Source organism: Danio aesculapii, chromosome 5 (assembly GCF_903798145.1).
Source record: "Danio aesculapii chromosome 5, fDanAes4.1, whole genome shotgun sequence".
NCBI lineage: Eukaryota > Metazoa > Chordata > Actinopteri > Cypriniformes > Danionidae > Danio > Danio aesculapii.
In genome coordinates, this window is record NC_079439.1 from 71,863,611 (window position 1) to 71,889,902 (window position 26,292).

The 26,292-nt window shown below is 35.2% G+C and overlaps 1 protein-coding gene across 1 annotated transcript in view; it reads left to right on the top strand.

The window, feature by feature from the left end:
* Window positions 1-26,292, top strand: part of pappaa (pregnancy-associated plasma protein A, pappalysin 1a) — a 183,487-nt gene that overhangs the window by 119,854 nt on the left and 37,341 nt on the right. The window contains exons 16-20 of the mRNA XM_056458871.1: window positions 5,729-5,912; window positions 7,973-8,174; window positions 8,981-9,176; window positions 11,005-11,152; window positions 16,538-16,653. Of these exons, the coding sequence (XP_056314846.1) occupies window positions 5,729-5,912; window positions 7,973-8,174; window positions 8,981-9,176; window positions 11,005-11,152; window positions 16,538-16,653 (846 nt within the window). The remainder of the gene's footprint in view (window positions 1-5,728; window positions 5,913-7,972; window positions 8,175-8,980; window positions 9,177-11,004; window positions 11,153-16,537; window positions 16,654-26,292) is intronic.

Sequence of the window (26,292 nt, forward strand, 5' to 3'; positions counted from 1 at the left end):
AACTTTGCACAGAAACATCGGCTGGCTTAGTAAGGACCAGTGACGTTCTTGCTGTGAGGCAACAGCGCTAACCACTGGGCCACCATGCCACCCATCCAGGAAAGGAGGAGGAGTAGGGTGGTAGGGGGGATTCTTCAAAACGAAGATGACTGTTATATGTAACTTAAGGTATTTATAGTGACTAAGGAATTGTCTAATTGGTGAATTATATGTTCAGTCATAAGCACGTCATCCTCTTGAAATTAGTTTATAAATAAACTCCACTTATCACTTGAAACGTGCAACAAAATGTCCCTAAAGCAGCTTATTATACATTTTGCAAAAACATGGCTGAGCAGGGCTTCATTTGATCTGGAACACATCCGGATCTGGCTCCTCTGAAATTCTCATTTTACCGATCCCCTCATCAACCGCCCTCCTGCCCCATCCGCTGTTCACTTTCACTTTCTTCCGCGACTCCCCAACCCTCTTCACGTTTGTCCGCGACAACCCCCCGCTCTTCACTTTTGTCCGCGACACCCCTCCGCCATCCAATGCCCCGCCATAAACCATGTCGGATCTGTTTCCACGATCCTGTTCCTTGCAATTCACAAATTAAGCACAGAGGCAGAGGCATTGCATTTCCCAACACAGGCTCATTAGAAAAATGTACCCAGGGCTACATTTTTGTGAACCGAGAAATATGTGCTCGCGAGTACATATGTCTGCATTTTATGTGTAAAACGGACAAAACAGGGTGGTGAAGGATGGTTCCAGAAACGAAGTATAATGAAACCCCCAAAACGCAGTACTAGAAGCATGAATTCTTGCAGTAGAAGACTGAATTCTCTTATGGAGATGTATGAGAAGGACAATAATATGTGCAGAAATGTACACAGCACCCTCTGGTGGATTCACCAAAAATGACATGTATGAGAAAAACGTGCCCCAATAACTTATTTGAGATTGTCAGAAATGCACACAGCGCCCTCTAGTGGATTTGTGAAAATAAAAACTGCAACACAACGTAGTTCAGGGTACATTATTGTCGGTTCTCAAAAATGTAGCTCTGGGCACATATCTCCAATAAGCCTGGGTTGTTAATTTCAGGATGATTGTGTAAATTGCTTAAATGTTGTAATTATTTGATTCAGTTCATGTAAAATTTACATTAATTCTGTGTCATTCAGATTTTGATCGTCTTAAAATACTGTTGCAGATGACATGGATTAACTCAAATCATTCATTCATTCATTTTCTTTTCGGCTTAGTCCCTTTATTAATCTGGGGTTGCCACAGCGGAATGAACCGCCAACTTTTCCAGTATATGTTTTCCGCAGCAGATGCCCTTCCAGCTGCAACCCATCACTGGGAAACATCCATACACACTCATTCACACACACACTCATTCATACACATATACTACGGACAATTTAGCCTTCCCAATTCACCTATATCGCATGTTTTTGGACTGGTTGGGTAAACCGGAGCACCTGGAGGAAACCCACGCCAACACGGGGAGAACATGTAAACTCCACACAGAAATGCCAACGGACCCAGCCAAGGCTTAAACCAGCAACCTTCTTGCTGTGAGGCGAACGTGCTACCCACTGCACCACCGTACAGCCTAACTCAAACCACCTAAATGTTATTTGTTTTTAAATTGATGCACCTAATCAAAATAGTGGAACAGAAGATGATTTTTGTCAGCTTGCTTAGTTTTTGTTGAATTTTAAGTCTTATTTTCCTCTTTATTTTACCCTTGTTGCTTTATTGAAGTCAGATCTCGCAAGATAGCCTCTTTAGGTATTTTAAAAGCACATTATACGGTGAAGTTGTGAGATGAGGCATTACAGCAAAATCCTGGCTCAAAGATGTTTGGAAGGCTGTAACCAGATGTCAGGCCATTTCGGGGCATTTTTCAAATAACAGAGTTTTGGTCAAGAGTACGTGCCGACATTTCTTGCGAGGCGGTGTCCAAACTACACACATTGTCATCTTATCAAAACACTGGCGCTGTAGGGAAAGATGTGTTGTTTGGATTTTGGATTGTATTTTTTAAATGCAAATAAATAAAAATAAAATAAATAAAATAAAAAATATTTTTAAAAGTGAAAAATACACTCAAATTCTCATTCAAATTTAATTTAATTTAATTAAATTTAATTTAATTTTATTTTATTTTATTTTATTTTATTTTATTTTATTTTTTATATTTTATTTTATTTTATTTTATTTTATTTTATTTATTTTATTTTATTGTTCATTTATTTAGTCATTTATGTTAATAAATGCAAATAAATTAGAGGATTTAATAAATTGTTTAATGTAAAAAATTCACAAATTGTCTTTATTTATTTATTTATTTATTTTTTGTTAATGCAAAAAAATCATGTTTATCAAGGCAAATAAAGTATAGATTTAAATGTATAGATTTCACTCAAATTCACTTTATTTTATTTTATTTTACTTTATCTAATTTTTAATTTAATTTAATTTTATTTTATTTTATTTTATTTTATTTTATTTTATTTTATTTTATTTTATTTTATTTTATTTTATTTTATTTATAATATTTTTAATACAAAAAAGCTTGTTCATCAGTGGAAATAAATTAGAGGATTATTTTATTTATTTATTTATTTTAATAAAAAATGTTGTTAATGCAAAAACATCTTGTTTTTGTCAATGCAAATAAATAAGAGGATTTATTTAATATTATTTTTGTTAATGCAAGAAAAATACACTCAAATTCTTTTCATTTTGTTTTATTTTATTTTATTATTTATTTTATATTATTTTTAATGCAAAAAACTTGTTTATCAATCTAAATAAATTGCCAATGTATTAGATTGTTTAATGTGAAATTTAATTTAATTTAATTTAATTTAATTTAATTTAATTTAATTTCATTTCATTTCATTTCATTTCATTTCATTTCATTTCATTTCATTTTATTTTGCCTTTCGTACACTCTCAGAATTAAAGGTACAGGAGCTGTCACTGCGGCAGTACCTTTTCAAAAGATACAAATTTGTACCCAAAGAGTCCACAGTGGTACCTCAAAGGTGCATGTTAGTGCCCAAATGTACCTAAAAAGTCAGTTTTTGTCAGTTATTAGTCATCATCATATACCTAAAGTAAAATCAATAAAGAAGATTATTGCCATTTTAATTTATGTAATAGGTCATTTATTCTAGTCTTCGGTGTCACATGATTCTTCGGTCTATTATGCTGATTTGGTCTTCAAGAAACCTGCCTTATAATTATGAATGTTCAAAGCAGTTCATTTGACTCATTTTTTAGTTTTGGTCAAGAGTACGTGCCAACCTTTCTTGTGCAGCGGTGTCCAAACTACACACATTGACTTCTTCTTATCACAACACTGGCGCTGTAGGGAAAGATGAGCATGTTTTGACTTTGGATTTTAGCTCTGGTCGCTGGCTTTCAAACGAGTGAGTTGTCTTACTTTCTGCTGTCTACCTAGGCAGTGTCTTTTGTGAAATGGGAGCTCATAAGTGACTGATTTGAAACGCTATATGTGGACAGCCACACCACACACACACCACTCCTTCAGGAAACTCAACTCTGCATTGATTGCCAACTGACTTCTGTGTTAAGATGCAATATACAGACAAATTTTCAGGGCAATAATAATAATAATAATAATAATAATAATAATAATAATAATAATAATAATAATAATAATAAGATAAAAAAATAAAATAAAATAAATAAATAAATACATAAGTAGATTACTAAAATGTAAAATAGGTAAATAAATAAATGTTATATGATATAATAAATAAATAATTATTATATTATATTTATTTTATTATTTATTTTTATTTATCTATTTATTTATTTAAAAATAAATAAATAAAACATGAAATAGATAAATAAAATATAAAATGAATAAATCAATAAATACAATAAATAAATAAACAAACAAAATATGTAATAAATAAAAATAAACAAATAAATATAGGAGATATAAAATAAATAAATACAATATTAAATAAATAAATAAACAAATAATATATAAAATAATACATTTAATGTATTTTTAAATATTTTATTTATTTATTTATTTATTTATTTTATTAAAAATAAATAAATAAAATGTTAAATAAAAATAAAATAAATACATAAATAAATAAATACTAAATAATTATTACATAATATGTATGTATGTATGTATGTATGTATGTGTGTATGTATGTATGTATGTATGTATGTATGTATGTATGTATGTATGTATGTGTTTGTTTGTTTGTTTGTTTGTTTATTTATTTATTTATTTATTTATCTATTTATTTATTTATTTATTTATTTATTTATTTATTTATCTATCTGCATTTCATCAAGCAACACAATGCAGATCTAAACAGCTCTTCATACCTCATGCAAATAGGCAAGACTTTAAATTAGGTCACAACTCATGCTATTAACTACTGGCTTACTATCTGCCTAGTGTCAAAATTTACTGTTTATTAGTAGCTATAAAGCATGATCTTATTCTGCATCCCCAATCCTATCCAAAGCCAAACCCAATTATTACCATATAACTATTAGTTAACAGCTAATTGGTAGTTTATTAAGCTTGTAGTGTTGGTTATTGGTTTGTTAATCCTCAGAATTGTAACCCAATCTGAAGTTTTACAGCAAAAACATGTTTTGAAGACCTCAGTATAATTTTTCTTTCTCATTACTCTATAATGCATAACTTTTAGACTTTTAGCATGCGACTTTCTAGATCAGGGGTGCCCAATCTTTTTCTTATGAACGGCCAAAATCCCAGCTTTATTGAGAGCTGTGGGCCGAAAGTAAACATCGCAAACTGTATTACATTAAGGTTGCCATGCTTATTTTTTATTCCATGAAAATTAAATATAAATAGAAAAAAAAGCTTCATCTGTATTTAATAATGCATTCGAATTTTTCCGAAAATGTATATTATTTTAACAAACCTATTTCAATAAAACCACACAAAAAACTCCACTTACAAAGCAACGGAGTTTAATGCTGAATACACTAGGCATGCTTGATTTGCACACTGATGTCTTCTGCTTTGTCTCCTATTCTTTGTGAGAGTATGTACATTCATTTAAAATCTGTGATTTATTTAATTAAAACATTTAATTTCAGTTTGCTTTTTTGTTTCTTAACAATAAAACAAACAAACCAAAGTTTACATTAATATAGAAATGAGAATCTCTGTAAAGGCATTTCCCAACCTTTCCCAATCACTTTCCCTCTGGTGGGTCAAATCAAAGGAGACAAAGGGCCAACTTTGGCCTGCAGGCCTTAGTTTGTGCATCACTGTTCTAGATGGACCATAGTAAAGCTCAAAGTGCAGAATTATTTTGGGAGTATCTTAACTTAAAACTTAATATATTATTAAATTAAAAAGTAATACTTTTTAACGTATATTTAATATTTACAATGCTAATCTAATTACATCCACTTTATTTGGTAAACAAAGCAAGTCTCGTATAATATCTCTACTAAATGACAGAAAATATTACTGTACAAACTGTATTGTGAATAAATCAAATGAACACTTTCATATCAGTCAATAATATTACTCAAATTAACTTACAAACTGAATAAATATGATTGTACACACATTTACTCAAGTAAATAAACAGACTCAATGGTGGACTAAAAATCTGCGGATTTCCGTGTGGGCCTACTTGTAGATGAACTTTTCTGAATGTGTTGAACATCTGATGTTTTTAATGTGCAGACGGACTCGAGCGTGACCATCACCTGCGCGGACAGGAAGTGGAATAAGCAGGTTTCCTGTGAGCCGGTCGACTGTGGGCTCCCTGATAAATACCACGTTCACCCGGCAATCTTTGATTTCCCAGAAGGCACCACTTATGGGAAGAAGAGCACGTTTCAGTGTAAAGAGCCCGCGCAGCTCGTGGGTGAGAAACTCTATTAGCTATCTACTCTTTCAACACTAGGATTACCTGGTGAAATAGATTTATTCCTTTAATTTCCATGTTGGCCTTTTAATAAATTTACTTAAATTTTTTCTAATGAACCTTTACAGGATAATGGAAATAATAATTTTTTTCGAATAATCCAATAATCCATTCACCAAGTAATTTGTGAGTTACAGCGTAGCACATTAAGATGAAAATCAGTTCGTTTTATAGTTTATTTTATTTATTTATTCACTTGTTTGTTTGCTTATGTTATTTATTTATTTATTTACTTATGTACTTGTTTGTTTATTTATTTATTTGTTAGTTTATTTTATTTATTTATTTATTTATTTACTTATTTGTTTGTTTATTTTATTTATATTTTTATTTATATATTTACTTATTTAATTATTAATTAATTTATTTACTTGTTTGTTTATTTATTTATTTATTTACTTATTTGTTTGTTATTTTATTTATTTATTTAGTTATTTATTTATTTATTTATTTACTTATTTGTTTGTTTATTTATTTATTTATTTATTTATTTATATATTTACTTATTTAATTATTAATTAATTTATTTACTTGTTTGTTTATTTATTTTATTTACCTATTTATGTATTTATTTACTTGTTTGTTTGCTTATGTTATTTATTTATTTACTTTTTTGTTTATTTTTTATTTTTTATGTATTTATTTACTTATTTGTTTATTTATTTATTTGTTTATTTATTTATTTTATTCCTTCATTCATTTATTTACTTATTTACTCGTTTGTTTATTTATTTATTTATTTTAATTATTTTAATTATTTTTAATGCCAAACATCTTGACTCTGTAGATTGTTTAAAGTGAAAAATAGACTCAAATTCTCTTAACCTAATTTTATCTTAATAAAATAATTTTTTTTTGAGAAAATATATATATATATATATATATAAATATAATGTCATTTTACCTCTCATATAAATGTATCTTAAAATGTTTGCGTTAAGTTTATTACTTAATAAGACATAATTAAGTAACTTTTACCCACAATTATATGTAGAAATCATTACTATTGTAAATTATTGCAAGTTTATTGTATGCATTTTTATTCAAATGGTAATTTATTTCTACTCAAGTCACATGATCCTTCAGAAATCAGTTTAAATATTTGGTGTTCAAGAAACATGCCTTATAATTATCATTATTCAAAGAAGCTCTGGTACATTTATAAATATATATATATATATATATATATTTTTTTTTTTTTTTCAGTATTTTTTATTATTTATTTGAAAGCCTACATTTGATTAATTTTTTTAAATATATCTGTATTTATTTTATTTCAATTTAATTTTAATAAATTTAATGTAATTTAATTGAATTTTATTTTATTTTATTTGTCAAAATGTCAGTATTTTATTGATTGTTTTATATATTTGAAAGATGTGGTGCATTTGATTTTTGTTATTAATATTTGTAAAAAAATTTAATTTAATTTAATTTAATTTAATTTAATTTAATTTAATTTAATTTAATTTAATTTAATTTAATTTAATTTAATTTAATTTAATTTAATTTAATCAGCAAAATCTCAATATTTTATTGATTGTTTTATTTATTTGAAAGACGTTGTGGTACATTTGATTTTTTAAAATATTTGTTAATTTCTTTCAAATAATTTTACATTTTATTTAATTTAATTTAGTTTAATTCAGCAAAATCTCAATATTTTATTGATTGGATTATTTATTTGAAAGACGTTGTGGTACATTTGATTTGTTTTTTTTTTATATATTTTCTATTATTTAATTTATTTATTTTAATCTCAGTATTTCATTTATTTTATTGTTTCTTTTAAAAGCAGTTGTGGTACATTTGATGTTTTATTCTTTTTTTAATTTTAAATTTTTCAGTATTTTATTTATTTTATGATTTATTAATTTTAATATTTTTAGTTTACTGCCATAACTGACCATTTTAATGAGACCTTACAAAAAACAAAGTTAAAGAAAAAAATAAGTGCATGCATGCATTTTAATCTTGACGTGCTTGATTTGTGTGTGTAGGCACTAATAACACTCTGACCTGTATGGAGGACGGCCTGTGGTCCTTTCCGGAGGCATTATGTGAGCTCCGCTGTCCCGCTCCTCCTCCCGTCCCAAACGCCGTCCTGCAGACCAAACGCTGCAACGACACCGGACTCAAAGTAGGAACGCTCTGCAAATACAAGTGCAAACCTGGATACCACGTGGCCAACAAGCCAAAGAGGTCAGAATTCAGCAGCTGAAAAACACAGCCACTTAAGCCTGCACTGTAAAACACATCTTCTCTGTTTATTTGCGGTTGTGAATTGCATCATGGGATGTAGATCTCTGCTCTGTCGACTTTTGATGATGTAAATTCAACTCGACAGTTTAACAGAGTGACTTTTATGGAGATTTTAGTAGTTTGAAATAATAAAATGTATAATATATAGAGAAATAAGCCTGTAAAATAACAGAATTTTTTTTGTAGTATAATATACAACACTAACCCAAACAATATAGCACTTTAACAACACAGGCTCCTTCTGAAAACGTACCTCCGTGTACATTTCTGGAGATCATAAATTATGTAGCCAGAGCTACGTATGGCTGCATTTTGTCTTTAAATCGAACGCTACAGAGCGGTATGATGCTGTTCCTTTTCGCGCTACCAGCTAACAGATTACCCTCGTATGGATGGCTTCACCGCTGTTACCGCTGTTACCGCTGTTACCAATACGAGGAGAACATGCAAACTGACCCAGCGACCTTCTTGCTGTGAGGCGACAGTGCTAACCCCTTAGCCATCATGCAGTCCTTCTCAATTAGTTACTACCTTTTAATTCCTGCATAATTACTTGTTTACAATGTTTACTTGTTTTTGTTGCCCCGACTCAAAAAAAAAAACCCTCAAGAATTGAGTTGTTTCCGCTCATTTTAAATAAGTAGTTTGAACAAGCTGCAGTAATATTTTTGGAGTGTATTTTTTTATAATCAGAGCAATGAGTGGTTTTGCTGACTGTGTGAAACGTGTGTTTTTGTTTGTTTCAGGAGGGCGTTCAAGCGTCAGTGCACAGAGGACGGGCGCTGGCTGCAGGGCTCATGTGAAGCCGTCACCTGTCCCGCTCCTCCGTCCGTCTATTATGGGATGTATCAGTGCACAGACGGCTTCAGGTTCGACAGCACCTGCTGGATCGACTGCGACGGAGCCAATCACACACTCACACAACCTCCACCATGCAAACAGGTCTGCGTTATGTTGCACGAATATCTACAAATGTGCAGCTGTCTTTGTTTTATGATTCATGTTTTGTTTTTATTTATTTATGCTTCTGATTGTCGCTATAGGACCTTGAATTTTCCAGCAATACATACACACTTTACTGTTGTACATTTGACACAATGTGTGTTTCAATGTAAGTCCTTTAAAAAAATCTGTTATTAAATATTTTGTCTTGTTTTCTACTTATAAATATGTGAACATGATTAAATCAGTATACATTTAGTTCAGCAGAAAAAGTACTTCCTTAAAAATATCTCATTTAAGAAAAAAAGACTAGTTTAAACTTATTTTAAGGCGTTCTTGTGCATGTATTTGTTTTAATACAACAGTTCTGTCTGGTTCTCGAATCTGATTGGCTGATAGCCGTGTGATATTCTGCCTTATCAGCACTCGGACAGCCTCTTCACTCTTGTGTATTACTCCGCCCACATAGTGACAGCAGATCAATGAACTCACTACAGTTTGGCAAATATTGCAGCTGCTGGACAACATAATGTACTTTTGAGGCTTTTAGGTGAGAATGTAGTTGTTTAGATTGCAATTATGCAGTTTATTTATAAGGATAGTGGCTATTTTAAATATTTATGTTATCTGAGATTTAACAGCCTGTCATACTGAGCAGAGCAAAGGCAGTTGACGTTCCGCCACAAGATGGCGATAGGGACCACATAATAAGTTCTTAGGGAAGAAAAACAAAAAAATTTTAATCTACAGCTGATCAAATCATTATTAAACAGGTAAATGACATTCTAAGTCGATCTCTCTCTTTTGTATGTTGTAGTGCTGTATTTATACCATAGTAATCTGCCAGTGTTAGCTTTGATTTGGCTTTTTCAGGGTTAATTATTGTGATCTCCTCAGTGCAACAGAGAAATACTGGGAAATTTCTGTAGACTAATGGCATTTCATGCTGATCAGCCTTATAATCTTAAATGTGAGAATCAAAATCACCTGTTTGTCATCACTTTAGACATTACGCTAGAGAATCATTCAAACACTAGCTCTAAAGTGACATTGGTGAATGAGCAACGGTTTCTGCTGTTCTAATGTCAGCTGCAGATGTGTATGAACGGCGGAAGAAAGTAGTTCCTCATACAAAAGGGTTTTTGAGACTCTCTTTGTTTGATTTTCTTTTTTATATACAAGATTATGCAGTTGAACTGTTGTATAAATGCAATATCACACTTGTAGCAGTGCGATGTGGCTGTATATCGTCACTGGTGGGACACTAAGGCACTCTGCCTCTTGCCTTGAGCCAACACACGCCTCACACCAATGCTGATATACAGCCATATCGCACTGCTAGATTAGTCAAAACTAGAGCTAAGTAACAAAATAACTTAAAATAATGGACCAAAAAAGGTACACCCAAAATTAATGTTAGGGAAAAATATATGTATATTTTTAATAAAGATAAAAATCAAGAGAAACATCAACAAATATCAAATTAAGTTGAAATTGTATTTAATATAATTTAATAAAAAAAAAACAAATAAAATAGACTAAACTAAAATAAAATAAAATAAAATAAAATAAAATAAATAAGTAAATGAAATAAATAAATAAAAAATAAACAAATAAATAAATAAATAAAAAATAAACAAATAAACAAACAAATAAATAAATAAATAAACAAAATAAATAAATAAAAAATAAATAAATTTCTCAGTAAATACAGACAAAATATTCATTTGTAAAAGGGGTGTTTCTTTTATAAAGGGGGGATTTATTTATGCTGTGCATCACCGTATATACAGCATATGTGAAGTGTGTGTTTTTGTGTCTTTCTCAGGGTGCGGGCTCTAATGTGATCCGCTGCAGAAAAGATGGCAACTGGACTGGAAGTTTCCGCCTGTGTCCTCAACTGAAGGGCCAGTGCTCTCTACCTCAAAACCTGCATCCCAGCATCCGCGTCAGCTGCAAGAAGGGACACGGCATAGGTGCAAACTCTCACCACAAACATTCGCCTTGGACTAATTTCTATGACATTTTTCACTTAATATTTAAGTTGTGAGTAGAATTATCAAATCTAAATCCAAAAAACCTTACTTGACACCAAGGGGCCGTTCAAAGACATTGAGCTGCACACTGATGAAAAAAAAAATCATTGGATTTACTAAACCAAACAAATTAATTTGAACATTACTGAATTTAAAGGGCACCTATGATGAAAATCATTTTTTGTAAGCTGTTTGGACAGAACTGTGTGTAGTATAGTGTGTCCACAGTCATATTGGGGTGATATAAACACAATAAGTCTCTTTTTCATATTTCCTGATGTTAAAATAAGATCCAAATCCCTCCCATTTTGAGGCCGGCCGCAACGTGACATACTGTACAAGTATGGTTTCCCCACCCACCGAATTGATTGACAGCCGCATATTAACATATCTCCATAGTAACACGTATAATCATATCAACAAGACAGGACATGCACAAAGCAACCGGGATTAACAGATCTGTTCAGCGCTCTGTGATCATCAGTCATCATCAAATGTGATCAAGAGTGAGTTTTACAAGTTTACAATGTTTTTTTAGCCGCATGTTAGTACAATTATAAAAGAAGATGCTTCAGTCCCGGTTTATTTTGTACATTAACATAACGGATATCCATACAGCAGTGGATATTAACATGTATCCTGTCACATTTGCTGTGCAAAAACAGTGCAAAGCTAAACGTAATCTCTGTGTTTGTGCCTGAACTTTGTAATGACATTGTGTGTTACTCATCATTGCAGAAAGGCTTGAATTAACTCCACAACAAATACATCAGATAATCCTTGGGAAAGTTCTTACTGTAGTATTTCCCACAAACATAGGCGGAGGGTGAACAAACTCCAGGGTAAGGCTAATATATGCGCTGCCCTTTAATGCATTTAAAAAGATTTGCGACCGACCAAGAAGAGGTTTTGACAAAAGCACCGCCTATCAACAAACGTCTGTTATATATTCACCACGCACATTCAATTATTTTATTATCTAACCCACTGATCTACACTACCGGTCAGAAGTTTGGGGTCAGTTTATTTATTTTTTGTTATTATTACTTTTATTTAAAAATCGAATTAAAATTATTTTGTTCATCAAGACGGCACTTATTAAATATTTAAAAATTGTTAAATACTTATTTATTAAATATTTATTTATTACTTACTGTATGCAGTTTCAAATGAAAGTATTACTCTTTGTTGCTTTTATTACTGTTACCAATAATAATTAATATTAGAGAGGACGCAGCCCTCACTATTCTGCCGCCTAGGTCGCCTCTGGATGCGCCGGCCCTGAGAATACGAAATAATTATCTTTTTCACGAGGCCAATCGAAAACTGAACTTGTAATGCAGCAATAAATATTTGACCTTTAAAATGTAAAACCCCAAACCATTGCCTAAACAAGATTACTACACTATAGGCTAGACTACGTTACAATCAAACTACCAATTTCCTTTAATGCTGAAAACAAGTTAAACCAGTGTAATATATTATTATACCCCTCTCATATAACTCATTTGTCGTTTTATTACACATGTCCTTGACCAGCAAATCAGAATAGTCCGCTGGCCAGCACGTTTGGTTTGGTTTTCAGAGCAGCTGCGAACTCCAGTAATAAACAGCGCTCATCAGTGTAACGTGCGGGGTTGGACAGTTCCATTTTTGTGCGGAGGGGGACTTAAAATTTGATTGACAAATTTACAATAGCTAAAGTGTTGTGTTAATCATCAACATTAAATTACATTCATATTACGCCTTACACCCTTTACATGTTTTCAATGCATTTTTTTTCTTTGCTGCTATCTCCGTGGTCTCTGGCCAGGGGGAGGCTAAGCCTTCCCCAGCCTTACACACGCTCCGCCTATGCCCACAAACGTAAACCTTCTTCCTTCATGTCTGTCACTGTGCTGTTTATCGGACAAGGCTGAGATGGAGATTGAGGCACACTCTGACAGGCATGTGAGAATGGTGGTCGGGGAGAACCAGCATTAAAGGCACAGGCAATAAAAACAGCTCCAGTATGTTCAGAGCAGAAAATTCCAATATTCGGAGCGCTAAAATAAATAATCTGATGGGTGTTTTGAGCTGAAACTTTACAGACACATTCTAGAGGCTTATCTAAAATCTTGACACAGAGGTAAAATAGGTGCCCTTCAAACAAACAAATCAAATTTAGTAATGTTTTGCATTAATTCTTTGTTTAAATTCAGCCCATATAAATTGTACTGTATATTAATAATCTCTGCTGTACTCCTGAGAAAGAGAACCAAGTTTAAAGTCATCAGGATTTGTATTATTATCATTTTTAAAAGTGAAATTAATACTTTTATTTAAGAAGGACAAATTAAATCGATTAAAATCAGCAGTAAAGACATGTATAATGTTACGAAAAGATTTAGATTTCAAATTTATATTAAATTTGAACCTTTTATTCGTCAACACATCCTGAAAGAAATAGACTGCAGTTTACAGCAAAACATGAATCAGCACAAGTGTTTTTAGCTTTGTTGTATTGACGCAGTGTTCATTAATGTCTGTTTTTATGGTAAAGTCTGACCTGAGATTCACCCACAGTTACCTTAGACGTCGTCCTGCAATAATTAGAGACTTTAGGCAGCATCGACAATTCTGCAGAATAAACATTTATTGTTATCATAAGCATGCATACAATCTCATGTTAACACTTTAGTTTAAGTCACAATTCATGCTGTGAACTGTTGGATTATTCCTTCCCTGCTGAAAAATCCAGCTTAAACCAGCCTAGACTGGTTGGCTGGTTTTAGCTGTTCGACCAGCCTGGTTTTAGGGGGGTTTTGGCCATTTCCAGGCTGGTTTCCAGTCATTTCCAGCCTGGTCTTAGCTGGTCAGGCTGGAAAATGACTAGCTAAATCCAGCTAAAACTAGCTTGACCAGCCAAAACCAGCTATGTCCAGCTTAAACCAGGCTGGTCAAGCTGGTTTTAGCTGGTTTTAGCTGGTCATTTTCCAGCCTGACCAGCTAAGACCAGGCTGGAAATGACTGCAAACCAGCCTGGAAATGGCCAAAACCCCTCTAAAACCAGGCTGGTTGACCAGCTAAAACCAGCCAACCAGCCTAGGCTGGTTTAAGCAGTCTTTTTCAGCAGGGTTGCTTATTACCTCACTATTGTTGTGATATTAACTGTTTTTAGTAGTTATAAAGTAGGGCAGCACGATATTTGACAATTTGTTTTGTTGTGATATATATTGCAATATGAATTTAAGTCAAAACATGATCTGAATAGCTCTTTTTAGAAAGGTTTCATTCATATTGATCAACTGGGATGATCAAGTCTTTTTATATGCAGTGCATCTGCATAAAATATAGTCAATTACAAGCATTAATCAAAACAAAAGAGCAAAAAATAAGGTCCCACTTTATATTAGTGTCCTTAACTACTATGTACTTACACCGAGATTAATAATTCATTACAATGTACTTATTGTGTAAATACATGTATTTACTGTGTACTTATGATTGATTATATACCTATATGTGATTACATCTGTAATTAACGTCTGTAATTACATTTTTAAATACACTGTTGACCATCCCTTACACCTTAACCCACCCTTAAACCTACCCATACCACCAAACCTGTCCATATCCATACCCCTTTCCCAACTAAAGAGCACCACAAGTGTTCTCAAATTCATTATGAACACAGTGAGTACATTGTTTTCATTTTTTAGGCAAGTACATAGAAGTTAAGGACACTTAATCTAAAGTGGGAGCAAAAATAAAAGTCAAATAAACAGCAATTAAAGAACAGAAAATGAACAATCAAATGTACAATAACATGGTCATCACTGCATAATTAATTAAAAAATAATGATATTTAATAATATCTTAATATCTTTTAGTCTTTAATAAATAATCTAATCCTTTAACGTGACTATTGTGGATACGCATGCTGCAATATTGGTGCTCAATTATATATTTGTCAGCCCTATTATAAAGTATGATTTTTATTCTATATCCCTAATCCTTTCCAAAACTTAAACCTAACTACCACCTTACTAACTATTAAAACGCAGCTAATTAGTTGTTTTTTGAACTAATAGTCTTAGTTAAGGGTTTTTTAATTCGTGACTTCAAATAAAGTATGACCAATCTCATCACTATTCACGCCACATGTCCTGTCATGATTACAAAAGTTTCATCACAGTCTTATTAACATCCCCTGCATAAAATCTCATGGTAACACTAGTTTAATTCACAATTCATGCTGTTAACTACTGGATTATTACCTGCTTATTACATCACTAATGTTGTGATATTAACTGTATAACATAGGGCTGGACACTTGGATATATATTGTGACATGAATATAATTTCAACAGATTTGAATAGCTCTTTTTAGAAATAATTCATTCATTTTGATCAACTGGGATGATCAAGTCTGTGTCAGTGCAGTACATCTGCATAAAATATTATCAATTACAAGCATATATACATACGACAAAGCAAAAAAAGTGAAATAAACAGTGCTTTGGGGGACTCTAACAGTATTCAACTACAGAAACGGACCAATTAAATGTAAAATAGCATGCTCATCATTGTATAAATCATTTAAAAAATACAAATATTTAATAATATCTTTATCTTTTATTATTCATTCATTTTCTTTTCGGCTTAGTCCCTTTATTAATCCGGGGTCGCCACAGCGGAATGAACCGCCAACTTATCTAGCACATGTTTTACGCAGCGGATGCCCTTCCAGCTTCAACCCATCACTGGGAAACATCCATACACACTCGCTCACACTCATACACTACGGACAATTTAGCCTACCCAATTCACCTGTACTGCATGTCTTTGGACTGTGGGGGAAACCGGAGCACCCAGAGGAAACACACGCAAACGCAGGCAGAACATGCAAACTCCACACAGAAACGCAAACTGACCCAGCCGAGGCTCGAACCAGCAACCTTCTTGCTATGAGGCGACAGTACTTTGTCTTTAAGTCTTTCATAAATAATCTAATCCTGCGATGTGACTATTGCGATATCGATGCTCAAGCGATATATTGTTCAGCCCTAGTATGATTTTTATTCTACATCCCTAATCCTTTCCATAACCTAAACCCAACTACTATCTTACTAACTTTTTAATACGCAGCTAATTAATAGTTTATTGAACTAACAGTCTTGGTTAAGGGTTTGCTAATAGCATGAATTGTGACTTAAAATAAAGTCTTAATAATCTCCTTCTTATCCATGTGCCATCATATCATGATTACAAAAGTTTCATCTCCTTCAAATAAAGTGTCACCGATTCTTCAGAGTTTTTACATCTGTCTGTTCGTTTTCTCAGGTGAAGAGTGCGAGTTGTCCTGCAGGGACAGCAATAATGATGTGGTCATTCTGCCGGGTAACATGACCACCGGCAGCATCATGAGGCATCACTGGATGAACCCTCCCAAAGTCAAGGTCTGTGTTTTCCGCCTCAATATAAGTGTGTACAGTATGTGTAATGCGTGCCTTCATTAATGATCCAAACAAAGGCTTCTGTTTACAAATTGAAACCAAACCCTCCTAAATAAGCCTTACCTTGCTAATGCTTCCTCTGACTCACAAAGTTGCACCTCTAATGTCAGATAAACTTGTAATTAAACTGCAAAAAGCAACCTTATCTTATTTAAGAAAATAAACAAATCTTTCTTAAAGCCAAAATTGTATCCAAGAAAAACCAACGTCACTCAATATACAATGAGGGAAATAAGTATTGAACACGTCACCATTTTTACTCAGAAAACCAACCCAGGCTCATTCTGAGAACGTAGTCCCGAGGACGTTTCTGGAGACCGTGAAATACGTCCCGGGAGGTACGTATTTTTGCAGTTTTTGTTTTCGCGAATCCGCGAGAGGCCGCTGTGTGCGCTTTCTCCCGCGCTGTCCTCGCGTAAACCCGCTAGAGGCCGCTGTCGAACGACCTTCCACCTGCCTGGATGACAGAATGATTCTTCCGTCCCTAAACCCAGCCAACGACGATTCACAAAAGCCGTCCAGAAAAAGAAAAGCCCTCGTCAGATTTTTACCACGTTTTCGGATTTTGACCACATTCTCACCCTGTGATGAACTTGTTCGCTTTATTTTTTGGATTTGGTTTTCTTACCTGATTTCTGGAACCGCTCTTCTCCGGACTCGAACCCGGTCGTTGTTGTGGTCAGCCCCTTTCTGCGCCTCGAGTCCGCCGAAGTACACGAATAGCTAACCGGACAAACTGGTTGCAGCGGGAAAGCCCTCCACAGGGAGGCGAGCGGCCGGCCGGCAAGCGGCGAAAGGAACGGCGTCACACCGCCCCGCAGCGTTCGTTTAAAAAAATGAAATGCAGCCGGACGTACCCCCGGCTACGTATTTCGCGGTCTCCAGAAACGTCCACAGGACTACGTTTTCAGAATGAGCCTGGGTTGCAGAAAACATATTTGTAAAAGGTGCCATTGACTTGAAATTTTCACCGGATGTTGGGAACAACCAAAGAAATCCATATATGCAAAGAAAACAAAACTAATTAGTGTACAAATGAAGAAATTAAATGAAATGTCAAAGGTAAAAGTTTTGAACACATGAAGAAAGGAGGTGTAGTTTGGCAGTGAAAGCCCAGACAGCAGCTGAAATCTCTCAGGTTTTCAGCAACTCTGACCTACCTTACTGTAAATTAATACTAATATTAAGCAACAAAAAACCTTATAAATAAATAAATAATAGGTTGAAAATGTGGTAAAATCTGAAAATGTGGTGAAATCACGTGACTGTGATGGCTTTTTTTATTCTAGATTGCTTTTGAAAACACTATCGGTTGGGTTTAGGGAAGGGGTGGGTGCATATTAATGAATGCATATTAGTCGGCTGAAGTGTAAATTGCGCTCACTTCTAATGTGATCGAATGTTATCGAATGTACAGCGGTAGTTTTAAAAAAATGAAAAATAAAAAGCAGACGGCTCAAAATAAGTTGTGTAGAATTGTTATGAAGTACCTCCACTGACACATTTAAATAATAAACATTATAGTCAAAGTAATATTTAAAAAGTTGAGAATAGGGTCAAATTTTTTTAAATTAGCGATGGTTTTTAAGATTTTGAAGAAAATGGTCCTAAAATATTTTCTTACTTATTACGTTTTAGTTAGTGAGGTACATTGTCATTCTACAAGAACGCGTAGCAGGGATATTTACTCATATAGATTTAAGAGTGATGAAAATTCTTTTTTTGTGTGCTAGCTCTGCTGCTTGGACTGTTCTGCCCACGATTTTTAAAGAGATTCAAATTGAGAGGGTTTTTAAAAGGGAAATTAAAAAGTGTTTGTTTTACAGATGAACTTGAGGATTTTGTTGTGCTGAGTTGCTGAGCTGATGATGTTTGCACTCCATTTATGATTTGCTCGTTTAAGAATATCGAGGACCACAATGTAAATAAGCCTGTGGCTTTTTTTGTGTTCTTTATCTTCGACAGTTTTTGAAATAATGTATGAATTGGTCTAACTAGACTTGTTTGTATATTTTTATTAGAATTGTCAAAATAAAATCAATCAATCAATCAATCAATCAATCAATCAATCAATCACTCGATTGAATGGGCGTTATCAGTGGTTATCAGCTGATAGATATGGGCCAGTAGGGGCCTTCTGTGCCTAGGCTCAGAAGGCTGTTATCATCCACCCACATGGTTAATCAGCTATACTAATAGAGAAGACTCCAGATCCAGATCTGTTTTTACATTACTGTGATGGTTGGGTTTAGGGTTGGGGTATAGGGTATATGTAAATAAAATACAATTAATGGGAAATTTAATAAATAATCTAAATATTTTTGTTAACTTCCGGCCGCATCTATACCTGATTAATCATGTGGATGGATGATAACAGTCTTCTAATCCTACTAGTAGGCGTAGAAGGCCCCTACTGGCCCAGTTCTATTAGCTAATAACCACTGATAACGCCCATTCAATCAATTGATAACATTCAAATCGGCTGGTAAATTGCGCCCTCTGATGAATTTACACATGTAATGACACGTACGAGAGAAATTTGAGATCATCAAAAAGTGTACACAGCGGCCTCTGGTGGATTTGCAAAAACAAAAAACTGCAAGCAGATGTAGCTCTGGGTATGTATTTCACGGTTCCCCAGAAATGTAGACCTGGGAACGTATCCACAGTGAACATGGGTTGAAATTATCCTATGCATTCGTTCTATTGCAAAACCATGTGTTTTTCACCATTATGGCCCATACAAATTCCAGAAGGCAGAAGAGATGATTAAAAATCAAGTCCTGGATGATATGTGTGTGGATTTTGGCTGGTTAAACAGTTTGATGAACATTGATGAAGCTCTATGTTGATTTGTCAGATTGAATGCCTCAGTATTTGGGCTTTGGTCACATGATCAAGGAAGAGCCCAAATTAGATTGATGCATTTGGCTTTCTCTCTTTTCTCTCTCATCTCTCTCGCTCAGGTAACAGTTTACATTTAGATGGGAACAGTTAATATTATATGGTTAATCACTTCATGCTTTAACATTTTATACAGTTGTTTTGTAACTAATTCAGTCTAACAATAGTAAAAATATTGTTATTAAGGCCTTTTCCACATGAGCACAGGTATTTTCAAAACGTTTTTTTACATTGCATGTCATTTGCACTGAGGGACGGCAGTCCACCTCTGTTCTCACTTTTGCATTGATTTGTATGTAATTTACTCACAAAATATACTTAATTAATGGCCCGTTTTCACTGAGTGGTACGGTACAGTACGGTACGGTTCGGTATGCTTTTATGGCTGTTTCCACTGGCAAAAAGCATACCGAACCGTACCGTACCACTTTTTGGCAACCTTTTGAAGGGCACCAAACACGAGAAAGGGTACCAAAAGGTTGAGCTACACGCACAGCTGAACGCTGATTGGTTAGAGAGACATGTCATGAGCTCGTGAAGCTAGCCAGAATGAAAACAAAAGAACCGCCATAAAAAAACAGCTGAGTAGGGCTGCAACAACGAATTGATTAAATCGATAAAAATCAATTACTAAACGAATTTCATAATAGATTCGTTGTGTCGCGCAACATGGGGACGTTTGATTATTAAAAAATACTTTAGTTCAGCGCGGAGCGAAGTGATCACGGACTCTCTCGAGCACTGATACAGAGTTCGGAGCCTCATAGACAGGGATGAGGAGAAAGGGAGTTCAACAGCAGGGTCCTACTTTTGTTCCGTTTTGAAGTAAGGACCCTCTTAGTCCCTGGTGGTGATGTTTTACTCGTTATCCAGCTTGACAAGCATGACAAGTTAGCGTTAGCTCGTTTACCTTTAGAGTGGCAACTGAGAAAATCAAACTGAGTTTTGGCGCGGTGTCGGGTGCTGAGCCAGAGAGAGCTCGCGCTGAGCAGAGCTCTCAGTAAGGGACCGTCAGAAAAGTGCTTTCGTTTTTTTTTTCGAACTTAACCCGCTGAGAAAGACGTGTCATAATATCACAATTATACAGCTTTTTAACCGCCTAATATTATTATTTTACTATTATTATTATTTTTATTTTTTATATATATATATTTTTTTTTATCATTATCACAGCTCAGGGAAGAGCCTTTTTGAATAAACAGTTAAAAATTAATGTTTTTCTTTTTTTTATCCGATTCATCGATTAATCGAAAAAATAATCGACAGATTAATCGATTATTAAAATAATTCTTAGTTGTAGCCCTACAGCTGAGACATTACACTGTAATACTATATGCATATAATACCGGGCCATGGATGACCCGAGCTCAAACAAACCTTGTCGTTGTCTTGATGAACGAGTCCATCTAAAAGCTGTTTTCACTTTCTCCAGGGAGCTCGGGATCGCGTCTATATTTGATAGTAACAAACTTTTTGAGCTGATGATAATATTGTGCGCGTGATTATTGACGTGTCTTCGACATCTGATGTTTTCAGAAAAAGAAAAGGACAAACGCGAGAGTGCAAACTCCACACAGAAATGCCAACTGACCCAGCTGGGACTCGAACCAGCGACCTTCTTGCTGTGAGGCGACAGTGCTAACCACTGAACCACCATGTCGCTGGGGAAAATTATGTTTATAAAAAATATCCATGAACATATTTCAAGATAATATAGTCACATAATAGTAGCGCTCTCCCACAGTAAATGACTATTATAACTGTACTTATGTCCGCTGTTGGTATAAGACTTAAAAAAGGTTTCACACCACCATCCTGATACTTTTAAGTCCTTCAGCACTATAGTTTGTACCCTTGTCATTAAATTGCCATTTACATCACCAACATCTTAACCCGCTGGCACGGGTTGCCATATCCCCAGTGTGGCTGAAAGTCTGAGGTGACGCTCCACAGACAGCACATATTGGATTGTGCCTGATGATGCATCAGTATCATTGCTCAATGTCTGCCCGCGACACTTTAGGGTCAACGAGAGCCATCGTCTGTGAGGAATTCACCTCTGATATGCTCTTTGCTGAAACATCCAAAGGGAAGAAAATGGATTTTCAGGCAGTTATAATGAACGCAGGCAAGAAAATGTTAATTTTATTAGCCAACTGTGAAGAGTTAACCACAGATAATGGTCTGTTTACGCTGTTCCTTTTCACACTACCAGCTGAACGCTTACCGCATTATGGACGGCTTTTCTGCTGTTAACAGTTTGTCCAGTAGCTCGCCATGTACGTGGGCAGACTTGATGCAGAGAGGAGTTGACCACAACAACAAGGTTCGAGTTTGGTGAAGAAAGTTAACAGAAAGCGGGTAAAAAAAAAGCAACATTCCACTGTGGCAACCTGTCATAAATAAGGGACTAAGCCAACGGAAAATAAATCAATCTTTGCTATCATCCTTTGCCCTCGTTGATGTCCTTAGATATGACGGCTAGCTGATGTTAATGACGTAACACACTTGAGCTGTAGTCAAAACACGACCTCTTTTTTTCTTCTTGTGTCTCCGCTCAGCGAACACATGCAGCGCTTGTGTTCAACTTCGCATTGAATGTCGCAGTCGTCCAATTACTGTTCATTAGCCGCGGGCTCAGGCATGCATGGCTTTCCCAATTACCTGGCAATGACCAAACAGGCTATGATTACAGTAATCTCTGAACTCATCTGAACCGCAGCCATGCAGAGGCCAAGTCATAAAAGTTAAAAAGCCATCTGCAATCACTATAATTTCAGCAATGACCCTATTACTGACTTTAGTAGAAGCCTTGATATACATTTAGCAGTCAGAAATGTTGTAATGTTTTAGCAGTGGCTGTTGGATTTGAGTACAGGTGTTATAATAGCAGTCTTTGGGCTGTTTTAGGCAGCAATACAATCTTCTGTCTGAGCTCCATCTGTCTAAAGGCTGGAAAACTTGGTAACATTTTAGTTTAGCTCACAATTCATGCTGTTTACTACTGGCTTATTACCTATTAATAGATTAACTGTTTATTAGTAGTTATAAAATATGATCTTATTCTGCATCCTTAATCCTGCCCAAAACCTAAACCCAACATCCACCTTACTAATAATAAACAGCTAATTAGTAGTTTATTAAGCTAGCAGTGTTGGTTAATGCTTTGTTAATGCTGTGAATTGCAACATAAACTAAACTCAATTGGAAAAAAAACAGCTTAAACCAGCCTAAGCTGGTTGGCTGGTTTTAGCTGGTCAACCAGGCTGGTTTTAGAGGGGTTTTGGCCACTTCCAGGCTGGATTCCAGCCATTTGATCCAAAATGATCAGCTAAAACCAGCTTGACCAGCCTGGTTTAAGCTGGACATAGCTGGATTTGGCTGGGCTCCCAGCCTGGTTAGGCTGGTAAAGCTGGTTTTAGCTGGTCATCTCCCAGCCTGACCAGTTAAGACCAGGCTGGAAATGTCTGGAAACCAGCCTGAAAGTGGCCAAAACCCCTCTAAAACCAGCCTGGTTTACCAGCTAAAACCAGCTAACCAGCCTAGGCTGGTTTAAGCTGTTTTTTTCAGTAGGGAAGTGTTACCGAAAACTCTACTTAAACACTTTTACATAGTGATTTGGTTGACAATAAAGTGTGATTAATTCCTATTGTGGTGAATTAGTGTTCCCTTATTCCCTCTGCCTTCCACAGTGCACACTGAACTGAAGATATTTGCTAGTTTTGCATTGGAATATCACTTAATATTGTGAAATAATAACTATAAAGGGCAGAGCAGCTGTCTGGATGTCCAATTAGATCACTGGATGAGCGTTTAGACTAGCCAATGGGATCAATGCAGATATTTATTTTCACTGGGATCATTGCAGGAATTGCGTTCTTGAATTATCAATGACTACTTTAACAAATCTGTTCAGCATACGGGCCGGATCTAAGATTATGTGAACCTCAGGATGAGAAAGAGACAGGCTAACATGAGTGTAGATGTTTTTACTTTATTTAAATTAAAGCCTACACACTCTCTGGCAAGCTAAATTGGCCGTAGTTTATGTATGTGTGTGAATGCAAGAGTGCATGGGTGTTTCCCTGTGTTGGGTTGCGGCTGGAAGGGCATCCGCTGTGTAATACATATGCTGGATAAGTTGGCGGTTCATTCCACTGTGGCGACCCCTGATTAATAAAGGGACTAAACTGAAGAAAAAAATGAATGAATGAATGAATGAATGAACACTTACCAGCCACTTTAATTGTTAACGCAAATTTCTAATCAGTCAATCACATGGTAGTAACTCAATGTATTTATGCATTTAGAGATGGTCAAGACGATCTGCTGCAGTTTAAAGCGAGCATCAGAATGGGGAAGAAAGGGGATTTAAGAGACTTTGAACTTGGCATGGTTGTTGGTGCCAGACGAGCTGGTCTGAGTATTTCAGAAACTGCTGATCTACTGGGATTTTCACGCACAACCATCTCTAGAGTTTACAGAGAATGGTCTGAAAAAGAGGAAATATCCAGTGAGCGGCAGTTCTGTGGGCGCAAATGCCTTGTTGATGTCAGAGGTCAGAGGAGAATGGCCAGACTGGTTCCAGCTGAGAGGCAACAGTAACTCAAATAAGCACTCGTTACAACCGAGGTCTGCAGAAGAGCATCTCTGAACACACAACACGTCCAACCTTGAGGCAGATGAGCTACAGCAGCAGAAGACCACGCCGGGTGCCGCTCCTGTCAGCTAAGAACAGGAAACTGAGGCTACAATTCACACAGGGTCACCAAAACTGGACAATAGAAGATTGGAGAAATGTTGTCTGGTCTGATGAGTCTCCATTTCTGCTGCCACATTCAGAGGGTCGGGTCAGAATTTGACGTCAACAACATGAAAGCATGGATCCATCCTGCCTTGTATCAATGGTTCGATGCTATCATATCAATATGGAGCAAAATCTCTGAGGAATATTTCCAGTACCTTGTTGAATCTATGCCATGAGGGATTAAGGCAGTTATGAAGGCAAAAGGGGGTTCAACCCAGTACTAGTAAGTTGTACCTAATAAAGTGGCCAGCGTGTGTTTATTCATCATATAAAGACTCATGTTGACACGCTGTGTCTTTTATATTTTGGTTACCTTGACAAAATATTAATAAAAAATGATTAACTTGTATGTTATTGAGGTTTTAACTCAAGAACAAGCAACAGAGTTCTGACTTCTGCATGAACTTTTCTCATATAATGGGCAACTTTGGCATTGATCGCAGATGCTTGAAAGTTGGAAACAAACTCTGCATGATCAAATCGAGCGCCCTCCTCATCCACGGCCGTTGTGTTTAGATGGGCATTTGTGTCAAGTCAGGCGGTTTTCGGCAGAGAAATGAAACAACACGTTTCTGATTGATTCGTGTAATTGATATGATCATCCCGGGGTGGTAATTCGAGTCTGGAGACAGAGTGTGAGGGAAAGAGGAGGCCGAATCGATGCGGCTGAAATGTTCCAGGGGGGTTGGTTGAGGTCGGATCAATAACTGTTCTCTCAGCACCAGCCGCCCGGTGTCAATCGATGCTGTTTGAATTCCACAGCACCTGTTCCCTTCAGGTTTGCCACACAAGGGCACCATCCGTCCCGCAGCTCCTGGGCTCATGGCCGCACTTATTGACACGTAGGCTAATGCTAATGTTCACGATGTTCTTAGTTGGCCAGAGCTGTGACAATGTCCAATAAATCCATGCTGTCTGAGATGGAAAAGCAAGCTAGTGATTGCACAAAGCATTGGTGACCGTACACATCCTCATGTTTTGTGCTGAGTCAGTGAATCAGTTATTGTGATGAATCAGTAATGCTAATGTGCGTGAATTATTAGCTTTACCTGGGCTAATGTTAATGTTCACGATGTGCTTGTTATATTAGCGTTAGCTGAGCTAATGCTAATGTTCACAATGTGCTTGTAATATTAGGTTTACCTGGGCTAATGCTAATGTTCACGATGTGTTTGTTATATTAGGTTTACCTGGGCTAATGCTAATGTTGATGATGTGCTTGTTATATTAGCTTACCTTGGCTAATGCTAATGTTCACGATGTGCTTGTTATATTAGGTTTACCTGGGCTAATGCTAATGTTCATGATGTGCTTGTTATATTAGCTTACCTTGGCTAATGGTAATGTTCACGATGTGCTTGTTATATTAGGTTTACCTGGGCTAATGCTAATGTTCATGATGTGCTTGTTATATTAGCTTACCTTGGCTAATGCTAATGTTCACGATGTGCTTGTTATATTAGGTTTACCTGGGCTAATGCTAATGCTCACGATGTGCTTGTTATATTAGCTTACCTGGGCTAATGCAAACGTTCACAATGTGTATGTTTTATTAGGTTTATCTGGACTAATGTTAATGTTCATGATTTGCTTGTTTTATTAGCGTTAGATGAACTAATGTTAATGTTCACGATTATCTTTGTATTATTATGTTTATCTGGGCTAATGCTAATGTTCACAATGTGCTTTTTTTATTATCTTTACCTGGGCTAATGCTAATGTTCATGATATGCTTGTTTATTAGCTTTACCTGGGCTATTGCTAATGTTCACAATGTGCTTGTTTTATTAGCTTTACCTGGGCTAACGCTAATGTTCACGATGTGCTTGTTTTATTAGCGTTTGCTAAGCTAATGTTAATGTTAACAATTT